The sequence below is a fragment of the Octopus sinensis genome, linkage group LG1 (genome assembly GCF_006345805.1).
Source record: "Octopus sinensis linkage group LG1, ASM634580v1, whole genome shotgun sequence".
NCBI classification, from domain to species: Eukaryota; Metazoa; Mollusca; class Cephalopoda; order Octopoda; family Octopodidae; genus Octopus; species Octopus sinensis.
In genome coordinates this window covers 91,451,607-91,464,538 of record NC_042997.1, presented here as the reverse complement: position 1 = coordinate 91,464,538, position 12,932 = coordinate 91,451,607, and the positions used below count along the sequence as shown (strand labels likewise).

Sequence of the window (12,932 nt, the reverse complement as noted above, 5' to 3'; positions counted from 1 at the left end):
ATTATATATATATATATATGTATATATATATATATGTATATATACATATCTATATATATAAAATTGAAGTTGTGGTGTGAGACTCTGTCTACTTCGATTTAGATTCCTAACTACTCCCACATTTTGCGGTGCAGTTTAACCAAAAGCGGGTATCTTATAGTCGTCATTCATATCGAGCCCTTCTGGGTATTAGTGCGCGTCTACGATGAGTGTATGAATTTAAAAAAATTTTACCATCATTTTTCCGCATTTTTAATGATTTTTGCTCGGGTTATGTAAGGGAAGTAACTCTCTAAAAATGCTTATATAGTTATTTCCCTTACAAACCCGAGCAACGCCGGGCGATACTGCTAGTATATATATATATATAATTAATAATATCAAAGGGTAAATGAAAATATTAGAAATTTCCATTACCAGTGGCCTAGCGTGAAAAATTTAGTCAAAAGACTATATATTATTCATATAAATACAGTGTACATTTAAACACATAAGAGGTAGCCATCATAGGACTACCATCATGCTAGAAAGGACAGTTAAATTCCGAACCACTATTAGAGATGAAATATCAAAGGGAATGAAAAATAAAAACATTTACCATTTAACCAATGGTTTCAGACTTTTTTTAGCAAATAAAATAATTTGCTAGGCGAAGCCTTTTTCGGCAGGTACACCTTAGATTAAATATATATACACGAGTCAATCCAGTATATGCCCCGTGCTTATACATTCTAAGTTTTCAAATCTACTGCACAAGCGCAGCTCCCTATCAGCAGTAAATAAATATGCCGGCTTTTTCGTTTTGAAAATTATCTAAGAAATTATCAATAATTAATATCAAAGGGTAATCAGAAATATTAGAAATTTCCATTACCAGTGGCCTAACATGAAAAATTTAGTCATTAGACTAAATAAGTGGTAGCCATCTAAGGTATATAAAAATACAAATCTACCATTCAATTAACAGTTCATAATTATCACAGCAGTTGGAAGGTTGCAACTTATTTACAATTGGTTTATATTTGGTTAATTTACACTGCATACAAAAATATAGATATACTACATATGTACAACTGTTTACAAAATAGAGACTAATATATATTTTTTTCTATGTTCATAATTTTTTGTTTAAAATATTGAAAAAAATTTGACACCAAAGAAAAAAAACCTAATCTCTCTAGAAACACCTATAAAGCAAGGAAGAATGCAGAAAACTGAAAGTGAGAGTGTCTCAAGATCAGCAAAGGCATGCTGCAGCACATCAGATGGAGTCTCAATAGAGAAGGGACATGACACTTTCCAAAGATCACCAAACACATGCTGCAGCATGTCAAATACAGTCTTAAGAGAGAAGGGAGAGGAAACTTTCTCAGCATCAGCAAAGGCATGCACCAGCATATCAAATGGAATCTCAAGGCAGAAGGGAGATGAGACTTTCCCAAGATCAGCAAAAGCATGCTGCAGCACTTAATGCTGTATCATTAAAACAATGTTTAGCACACCAGATTACACGGAGGTCCAATAGAATAGCTCACAGAAACAGACCATGTACAAATTCATTCTTCACAACACCTGGAGCTGCTTTCAGATATGATCCATCCCATTCTTATAAAAGTGATGTTTTTTTACAAATTGGTGTGCTAAACTCAAATTGTCATTTATGCAAAGCTTTAAAATTTACTCCACAAATGTTTTGTTGTCAATGCTGCACTTTCTTGTATCACCTGTTTCAACATAACTGTAATATATATATATACAAATTATGCCATTTTAATCCCAAGTAACACCAGGTATTTCTGCTAGTATATATATATATATATATATATATATATATATATATATATATATATATCAGGGAGTGCTAAAAGCTCTTGGCTTTGAATAAAAGAAAATACAGGTAGATCAATTAATTATGATTTTATTCAGCATATTCCCCTCTCAGATTCACACACTTAACTGCAGTGGCCCTTCTGTTTTTCTGTAGCTCTGTAAAAGAACTCTGAAGGTTGGGCCTCCAACGAGGCCTTTCACGACACCTTTAAGACTGGGAACTTACTTATCAACTCCCCTTGTATATATTATATATATATATATTATATATATATATATATATATATTATATATATATATATATTATATATATATATATATATAATATATATATATATAATATAATATAATTGTATAACATATATAATTGAAAAATCTCCCAAAAGAGATAAATTTCTTAAGTATGAGATAGAAATGTGGAAATCATGTAAGTCCTCATTGGAAAATCTATGAAAATGACTTTATTTGGTTGAATGTAGCTACCCTTACAAAATGATTAAAAGATAATTGAATTTTACATTTCTATAGGAAGAAACAGTATCATAGAAATCAAGGTTATAGAAGTTCCATGACTCAATTATAGTCTACGTATATGTTACATGAAAATGTAAACATACTAATACTCATTGAAGTAGAAATAAAAATACATTATTAATGTGAGTGTTGAATAGAACAAATATATTAAGCATAAATAGCAAAAGGGAGAGAGTGTGACAGAAGAGAGGGAAAGAGAAAAAGGAAAATGTCAAGCATATATGCATTGACATATTGACACTTTTTAATGTTGGAGAATAGGAGCAACCAAAGTAGTTTCCCCTCGACCAGTTTCAAAAAGCACCATCCGTAAATATGTATGTATATAAGCATCTACTATACACATATATATATATGTGTGTGTGTTGGTCTTGTATTCTATCATAATCAAATTTTAATGAAGTCAGCTTTAATGTCACTTAGCACACAAACACACAACATACACGCTTCACATATATACAGACCTATAAGAAGATTGCTTTACAAGTGAACCCTCTTTCCACTTCAAGTACATTAACCACCCCCACCCATCCAACAATTCTAATCTGTGTGTATGACAGAGAAAGGTTTAATACACACATTTTATATGAGTGTTCAGCTTTTGCCGAACAACCTGCACAAATGATTTGTTTATAGTGATCAAATGTATGTGTTGTACATTAGCTCACTCTCTCTCCATCAAATCGATGTTGCCTGAACAGATGCATGGTGTACTACATGTCAGGTGTCAAAGTGATTGCAGAGCAATGTAAGATGAAGTGTTTTGCTCAAGAACACAATGCACCACCCAGACTAGGAACTAAAACCACAATCTTGCCATCATAACACCCTACCTACTTGGCCATGCATCTTCACACACATATATATTATATCATCACCATTTAAAATCTGTTGTCCATTCTGGCATGGGTTGGACAGTTTGACCAAAGCTGGCAAGCTGGAGGGCTGCACCAGACTCCAGTCTGATTTGCCATGGTTTCTACAGCCATATACCTTTCCTAACACCTACTGCTTTACAGAGTGTGCTGGGTACTTTTATGTGCCATACAGGCGCTTTTACATGACACTGCCATGAGTGCTGTGCACCATCAAAAAGACCGGTCTTAACACTTCTGCTGCAGAGTACAGGTCTTCTTGAGTACTGCAAGGTGACAGGCAACTCAGTGCTTTGTCATCTCACCTGAAAAGTTCATCATCCTGAGGTTGTTCTTCAGTACTTCATCGCATGTCTTCTTGGGGCTCCCACTCCTACATATCCCATCCTTTTTGAGAGATGTATGTATATATATATACACATATACAAACACACACACATACATATACACACACCTACATACGTACATTTTTATTAAAATCATATCAAGTTATATAGTTGCAGTGATAATATGCCTTTAACTCACATTAATCTGAATATTTGAGTTATGACTATGCCAGATCATTGTTTCTTACTTGTTTTATTGTTTATGTTTTTATTTCTGATTTTTCATGGTTTATGTGTACATTTGTTGCTGACACATGAATGAGTTGCTGGAATCTATTCTACACTGATTATAGCTGACTAATGAGACATCTTGACATCGTCTGGGTACTGCATAGTAGAAAAACTTTTGTTTCATTAGATTAACTGATAGTAAGCTTTTCTATAGTTCTTTTTGTATGTAATTATACTTGCATTTATATATATTTCAAGCATTACAAAAATTTAACAGTGTAGTTCACAGAACATAGTACCTGAATATTTCACAAATATAAGCAAATTTAAATGTGAAACAAAGCATAAATTATTTTCTACCTATCATGGTACTTGAAACAGCATATTAACATTTCAAAGATATGATTTTTAAATAAGGAATTTTAGTTACTACAGTTTTCCAATATGTATAGTTTTTACATTGTTATCTAAGAGAGATGAGTGTAAATGTGTTGTGTGAGCATGAAAGAGAGAAAGAAAGTTAGACTGAGAGAGAAGGGAAAGAGCTGAAGAATGAGGGAGAAAGAATTTGAAAAGATACTGAACATAAAAAACACAGACTGACAATATAAACTGATGTGTCTATAACTTATGCTGAGACTCCTACTCTGATACCATTCCATTACAGAAATCAGTATTTCAAAATTTCTTAAATCCTCCCAGTTTACCCCAGGTAGAGTTTGAACTTGAGATTTTTTTCTTCATGCAATGTTTTGAAGGTGATTTTGTGATTCATTGAGAAACAGTGACGGTGTTTCAAGACAAATACCAATGGTTAAAGATATAACAAATGGCTGGTAAATCTTTAATCATGCAAAGAGCTAGGATCTGCCACAGGCAAGACTGTTGTTATAGAGGTTTTTCACTTGATTGTCAGTTGATGATACCTTAAGAAGTTAACAATATCTTCCTGTTTTTTGATTTAATTTATGTTGTATAATGAAATTATTCTCCAGAATCTACCAATTATAAACAATGCTATATCTCACTCTGCTGCATTCTGAGAAATAAAGACACAGTCTAGGGTCATTCTAAGTAATTTAGACATTTATTTGATATTATTTTCATATTATTGGTGAAAATGTAATGGAAAGGCTTTTGTAGCCTTTCTAGTTAATATATTTGTCGAGGAGTGTTAGAAGATCATAGTTGTAAACTAATCTGTTCTGCTTATAACCAGTGCTTTTTGAAATATTAACATCACTGCAAGGCTTCCAGTAAAGAGGATCCTCAAGATCCAGTCTGAAACACATAAAATATGTTATTAGAAAGATTGTGTACATTTGTGTGTGTAAAGATGATTAGATAATAAGCAGAATGACTGAAGTGTAATGTAGATAGAATTTTGCTGCAACTTATCTCAGAAATATATATTGTAAGTAAATTGTTACAATGTTTATTTATAGATATTGTCTCTGTTAACCACAGTTTGTTTGTGATGATTTGGATTCCTTTTGTATGGCAGTTTGTGCCTGGTAAATGCAGTTTATATGTGATAATGTTTTCAATTTTTTGTAGGTATTGTCGTGCCTAATAATTGCAGTTTAACTGTATCTAAAGAAACACACAGCTGGAAGACTGGTCACTGCCTTTTGTTTGATGACTCCTACCTACACACTGCTGCTCACTATGGACACAAAGAGGATAACATCCGGGCAGTGCTCATGTTGGACTTTTGGCATCCAGATATTACAAGTGAAGAGAGAACAGCTATGAAATACATCTTTCCTTCAGTTAATCAATAACTTTCAGATGACCTTTAAAACAATCTTCTAACTATTATACTAGGTTCATTTAGTTGTATTGTCTACTCAAACCATAGATTTAAAAGTATGGCACAGTCGTTTTCCAAATATCCTCTGTTAGAGGTATCTTCACAAATCTTTAGGCTTTATCATTCTTACAAGCATCAGTTTTGTTTTATTTTCTCTGATTTTCTTCCTTTAAATTCTTCTCTTCATTACTCCTGACATTACATGATGTCTATGAATATTAAATATTATTTAATAACCAGGTAAGTTGTATAAATGTCTTAATGATTTCATCTATTGATGCAAGGCATGTATTTAAGAATATGACATGTAGGAGACTAAATTACCCTTAGTATAGTGATGTAAGATGGCTACATCCAGGAATTAAAACTACCTGACAACTTTAAGGCAACAAAACCTACTACCAGTGCTTAGAACAAAGTCGTGTTACACAGAAAATTGTAAAGTGTAGGGAATTACTTTATGTCTGAAACTGTTGACCCTTTAAATATATAATGTTACTTAATGACCTAGTTTATTCTTTAATCCAAGTAACTGTGTTGGATTAATTTACAGACTTAATTGAGATCTTAATCCAGTTAACTTTTGCATTAGAGACACAGTAGGAGTAATTATACAGTCTTAATTAGTAACTTATTTGAAATTTTAATCAAGATGATGATATAAGGATAATTAAGAAATTAAAATTATGGTGATAATTAGGGACTTAATAAAGACTTTAATCCAAGTAACTATAATTTCTAATTTGTGTCTTAACTAAGTGACCTAGTCTAGATAACTATTAAGTACTTTGGTTGAGATTACTATTGCCTTTGTCCAAATAACTATTAAGTACTTTGGTTGAGATTAAAGTCCATTTATTTAGTATTGAGATTTTACTCTGATAGCTAAAATGTTCTAATTATTATCTGAATTATGATCTGAGTTCAGTTGCATATATAGATTATTAATTACTAAGGTGAGATTTTAATCTAATTGATTAAGTTGTTTGGTATCAACAGTAATTTGTGTTGTGTTTATTGATGACTTAAATTTTGTAACTGATCATGTGTGTTGCCTGCTTCTGTCAAGACACTGAAGTCAAGAGATAACATCTTGATCAAATTTTGCTCTGGGAATTGGTGGTGATTAATTTGGAATCCTCTTTTTAGTACCAGTCAAATATGAAACAATGGCTACAACACAGGGTATTGATCTTCTGATCACAAAGCCATAATTTCAATCTAAGAACAACAATTGTTTAGTACAACCCCAGCAAAAGACTCTTGAACTATGGTTTTTATTTTTATTTTCCTGAATGTACAAACAATAGATTTTGTTCAGACTTCATGCTTGAGCAAAAAGAAGGTCATGTGGCTGTAAAAGACAATTGCTCTAACAGTCAAACCATTCCACCTATGCTGGCATGGGCCTTAAAAATGAATGTAAAAGAGTTTGATTTTTTTTTTTTAATAAAAAATGTATCAATTAACCTTCTCAGGAATGAATCCATTTAAGAAAATCTTAATTCCTGCAAAAGTTGATAGTGTCATATGTTACCTAAGAATTCTCCTGAAACTATACTTTCTAAATGTAGCAAACTTAATCATTGTAGTGCTGTTAACTAATCATAATTATTCAGATTATCTTAGCTATGATTGCATTTAAAATGAGATATTATTTAAGGGTGAAATCTTAGGGATGTAGACTTAGGGGTTCAATCTACTGACCCAAACCTCAAAATTTAGCAAGTCTAACCTCTCAGCAACTGGATCTGTCATTCTATATTTAAAATAATAATTATATTTTTGTTTGTCATCGTTAAGTATTTTTTGTTTTATTTTTTTACTTCAACTTTCTCTGTTGTAGCACCTTCAAATAAATATCCTGTTTGCTATGCTGTATTTGAACAGCCAATAATAATAAGGCAAAATAGTTGAACAGATAGTTTTTTGATGTACAAGTTCATTGACTGTTTTTATATCTACACTATATTTCCATGTGTCTTGGAGTAAAACATTTTCATTCTAAGTGTCTCAGTTCATCTAGTCATCAATATAGGTACAGCTGTTGTGAAAACATACTTAGACCTTATTCTACATTGAAAGAGCAACAGGAAGCTGCTCCAGTGTACCCTTTCCGACAAAATCCTATAGATGCTTCTATAGAATCACCAAGTTCTGTGTTCACTCAATGGCCAAAGATGTGTGTGTGTGTGCGTGTGATTATATGCAAGTACTATGATATGACAAAAAGCACCCAACGAATCAAGATACCATCCTAGTTGGAGCTATTACACTTCAGATATGTATCATGCCTTCAGCCGAAATTATTACTCAAAAGAAAGATCTGTTTCAATTTTTAGACTTGTTTTATAAAAAGATGGCAGTTTTTAATTTTGTCCTAAATAAAAATTTGAATGTTTATTAAATTTACTGTTGTTGGATGTTTTTTCTCATTGATTTTAAATTTTAGCTGGTGACTTACTTACAAGTTTTTATTTTGTAAGGCTTACATTCCTAACATTCTATTCCAACTAATTGACATACAACACCTAATTTATTCTGTACTGAAATCAAATACAAATAACAACCTAATTAAAATGACTTGGTATCTGTTTGACATACATAACAAAACCAACAACAAAAACAAATGAATTAATTCATGAAAAATGATAATCTATACACTCAAATTATTCGAGTCTTTTTTTTAGTTATGGTATAAATTGAATACAAGCAGACATGTATACTTTCTGTCTAAATACACTGTCTTCACCATTGAACATATATATCTATATCCATTGATCTTCTATACAAAATTGAAGTGGAGTTGTGTCTTAATGGAGCTTTATATGTAAAATGTGCCTGTTTCCATTACCTGGCATGAAATCTGTTGTACAGCAAACTAGGACCTCTTAACTACAGCTAATTACCACAACTGATAAAAAAACAAAAACTTTTATTTTTATCAAGACCTATCTCCATTTTGATAACAAATATCTTAATTATAACAAATCTTATGGTAACAGGACAAACTACATTGCAGTTAAAACTATAGTTAATGCTGCCTTATGCCAGTTATACTTATGAATGTACAGAAATATAATCAAACTACACTAAACTCATCTTTTGTCAGTTCCAGTAGAAATCTAATTTGCATTCCATAGTATTACTATTCACTGCAAAATCTGTTGCTTGTTATCATAGACACCATAAAGTCGGATTATTAAAGAAATATATGCAAAGGTGTAAAACTCTTGTGTTTTCTAATGAAAATAATAAGATAACACTTTTTTTTTCTACTTTAAGATATTGAATTGAGGTCATGCTGTAGATATTGCAGTATTCTACACAGGAAATTTTTTCATGGATACCTTCTTCATGAAGAACATACAGTTAAGTATATGGGCTTACATGCTTCAAGTAGAGAGCCAAAAATAATTTTTAATCAAATTAGATTCAGAATTTTAAAAAACTTACAAATGGTAATGACATTTCTTATCAAGAAGGAAGTGAGAGAATTTTGAAATTAAAATTGATTAGAGACTATAAGATTAGTAACTCTCATTTTCCAATCACTGGTGAGCATAACTCCAGACATATTTCAGTTTTGTTAGACCTCTTTAGTCTAATACATATTTACCAGATAAGCAATTACTTGTGAGGATATAGTTTCTGAATGAATAATATTCATTGATAAAGTAATTTCAATAATGATATTGGAAAAGTTCCCAGATATTTCAAAATTCTCATTTGTTCTTCTTGACAAAGAATTAGTTATTAATACTAATAATCATTCATTACTAGTGTAATTTTAGTCAATCAAAAATTGTTTTACCTCTTTACATTAGGTACATTTTCCTACTCTTGACTACATGTCCCCCATGTAGAAGACATCTCAGGAAATTTTCCAGTACCATTGTTTTATAGATTAGCACCAACTCATTGAATACTTTTCATTCAAATCTACATCTTTTTGAGTCATTCTGGGATTTGGTGTCTAACGGGCTATGATAACAAGATCTAATAGGACTGAAGCATGTCCCAAAGCTGTCACCATATGTACTAAAGAACAGACTCACTCCACACTGCATATCCCCATTCAATTTTGAACCCTTTTGTTACTACATTTCTGCTGAAATACACAATCTCTGTTTCAATTAATTATGAAAATACTGAAGAGTTTCATAAAGTGTCTTTGTCATTATTAAATTAGTGATTGGTACATAAATTAGCATAAAAATTGATGGAAATTTAAATCATGTTAAAACATAAATTTTGTATCATAGATATCAAAGGCAATCTCAGGCAGGTTGGTATCAAAAGGGTTAATTAATTTGAATTTCAGATATCATTTCATTGCCCGTTTTGATAAGAACTGCAATTAGGTGCTAATGACTTATTGGTACAGATGAATGCCAAATTATTAAAATTTGGTTCACTATATTGTTTATTTCATTTACTTTGTTAATCAATTTAAGCATCCATGTGAACCTAGAAGGCCATGTCAAATTTTAAAAAAAGGTATCTCATATCCCTTATATATAAGAAGAAAAGAACAAAGAAAGAAGATGAAGAATCATTCAATGTTTCTTTTGTTAAATTTTTTGAAGCCTTTATGAATTGGAAGATCTTATGGTTGGTGGATCTTTGAAAATTTATAGTACCTCCAACCTTGGTAACTTTTGAAAACCAATTTCAAAATGCCATTTCTTGGGTTGATAGATTTTGGATTGGAACAAATAGTTACATAAAGACTATCTAAAGGTGATTTCATATGATGTGTTCATGAGAGTGTAGTTTAAAGAAATATGGCCTTTACATACCCAACAGAAACTTTGTTTATTAACATCGTTCTGTATCTGATAAATTTTATGTGTACAAGTTTCATGTAGCTTAATCTAATTGGGATAATGGAGAATTAATAGTGCATTTTCCCAACCTATAGCTTACAAAATAGTATATAAGCCAAACAAATTCTTTGATCCCCAGAAATCAACTACAGAGACACATTTAAAAATTGATGATATAAATGGAAGATTATATACTTTCAGCTATTAATGACCTAGATTCAAACTCAGCATATGAACCAGATGGTCTCCCAGCCATACTGTTGAAAAAGTGCAAAAACAGCCTCACAAAACATTAAAGATAACATTTCAAAAGTTGCTTGATTCCGGCATATTTCCTGAACTACTCTAATATTCAATAGCAACACCTATACACAAAGGAAGCAGCAGAGCTGAAGCTAAAAGCTATAGACCTATTTCTCTCACATCTCATACATCACAAGTTATTGAACACATTGTCTGGAAAAGAATACTTGCATGCCTTGAAGAAAACAACCTCTTAGATGACACCCAGCATGGTTTGTGGACTGAACGAAGTTGCCTTTCACAACTATTACAGCACCATAACACTATTCTCAGTAATCTTTTGTGAGGAAAGGACACTGACTATGTATACCTTGATTTTGCTAAGGTATTTGACAAAATTCATCATGTAATCATTTATCATAAGTTAAAGGATCTTAATATCACAGGAAAACTTGGAGATTGGCTCTTTGACTTTCTATATGGTAGGAGTCAATCTGTTGCTGTAAATGGCTTTCTCTCAGCTAAGTCACCTGTAATAAGTGGTATAACTCAGAGAACAGTTCTTGGACCATTATTATTTACCATCACTCTATCAGGTATAGGATCATAAGTTACTTAGCCAACCTAATGAGTTACACTCATAACACAAAAATACTGATGGCTATCCAAACTCCAGAAGATACTATCACACTCCAAAATGAGCTAAATCTCATTTATCAATGAGCAGATAAAAGCAATACAAAATTTAATACATAAAAATTTCAGGTTCTTTATTACGGAAGGAATACACACAAATCACAATATTTGATATCAGATAACACAATGATTCAGAGTGCTAATGACTTATTACTTAGGAGTAATCATGTCAAATAATACATCTTTCATCAGCCACATTTCCAAACTGACCTCTAAATGCAAATATCTCATAGGATGGATTCTACGAACCTTTGTGACAAAAGAACTTGTTATCATGCTAACACTGTTGAAAACCCTAGTTCTGAGCAGATTAGATTACTGTTCACAGCTTTGGTCTCCTAACTCATAGAAGAAATTGAAGGGTTACAAAGAACATTCACCAGGGAAATACCTTCAGTTAAAAGCCTTAATTACTAGGAACATCAGAAACTTCTGCATCTCTATTTACTTGAACACTGAAGAGAGAGAGAGAGAGATACAATCATATATGTATGACTTTCTAATTTATAATTACTTGTTTATTATTTTCATAAAAATATTTTTCTATTTTAACAAGATACTCTTAATATTTCAATTAATCTCTTTTTCTTGATTGAAATAGTTCTTAGATTTGATAAACTATCAGTAAATAGAAAGCTAGTTTTGTATGGTAATTTTGGAGCAGAATCTAAAGATCTTATCATACTCCACCACACTGCCTTATATACTGTAAAACGTTTCATGTACTGTAAAATTATATGATCTTAAGCTCATGTTTTTCATTGCTCTGAAAATTCCAAGTTTATTGTTTAACTCTGATCTATCTGTATAGTTGACCCACTAATAAAAACAATCTGCTTGTGCTGTTATGTTATTTGCTTTCTTTATTATTGTATGTTAGCCAAACTTTTATTAAATATTCTACACAATTCAGTCGACAATCCATTGAAGTAGTCACTCATTTCACAGTTGAGTGATTAGACGTAGAAAATGTCATGCAACTGAATCTGGGAATGTAGGTACCACTCCTACATAAAAAGTCAAATGATTCATGTTGCTCTTGTTTCACTCCAGATCAGCCCTGATTAAGCAGATGTATAATCAATGATGTTTTAGTAGTGCTCATCCCAACTTTTATTCAGTTACAGTCTACCTAGGACTACACTACCCAATGTGTTATTTCTTTTTTAAGAAAGTAAGCTATGACAAAGATGAGATTTTGGCTGCTATTTGTAGCAGGTCAAAAAACTACATAGAAGTTCTTTCATTAATTCGAAGTGGTGGGTGTTTAGGAGACTGTTAGTAATTTTCCATCACCTACAGGGCCATTGGAGAACAACTGAAGACTTTATGTCGATGTAGTGATTTCCTAAGCACAGATATTCAACAGTAGCAGTAACGCAGTACTAATTTTAACATTCATTTTTCTATGCTGACACATTATCAGTATGGCAAAGTCCTACTCAACTCAGTCACACATCACCTCAGCTGTGAAGCCCAATATTGTAAAATCTGACCTCACTCCTTCCTTCTGTTTTCCTCCGCCATGAATAAACCCTACTGACAGCACGTTACA

At 31.8% G+C, this 12,932-nt stretch overlaps 1 protein-coding gene across 1 annotated transcript in view; it reads left to right on the top strand.

The window, feature by feature from the left end:
* Window positions 1–7,084, top strand: part of LOC115218065 (aspartate beta-hydroxylase domain-containing protein 2) — a 21,993-nt gene extending 14,909 nt beyond the window's left edge. The window contains exon 3 of the mRNA XM_029787838.2: window positions 5,354–7,084. Within this exon, the coding sequence (XP_029643698.1) occupies window positions 5,354–5,580 (227 nt within the window). The 3' untranslated portion in view covers window positions 5,581–7,084. The remainder of the gene's footprint in view (window positions 1–5,353) is intronic.
* The last annotated feature ends 5,848 nt before the right edge of the window (window positions 7,085–12,932 follow it).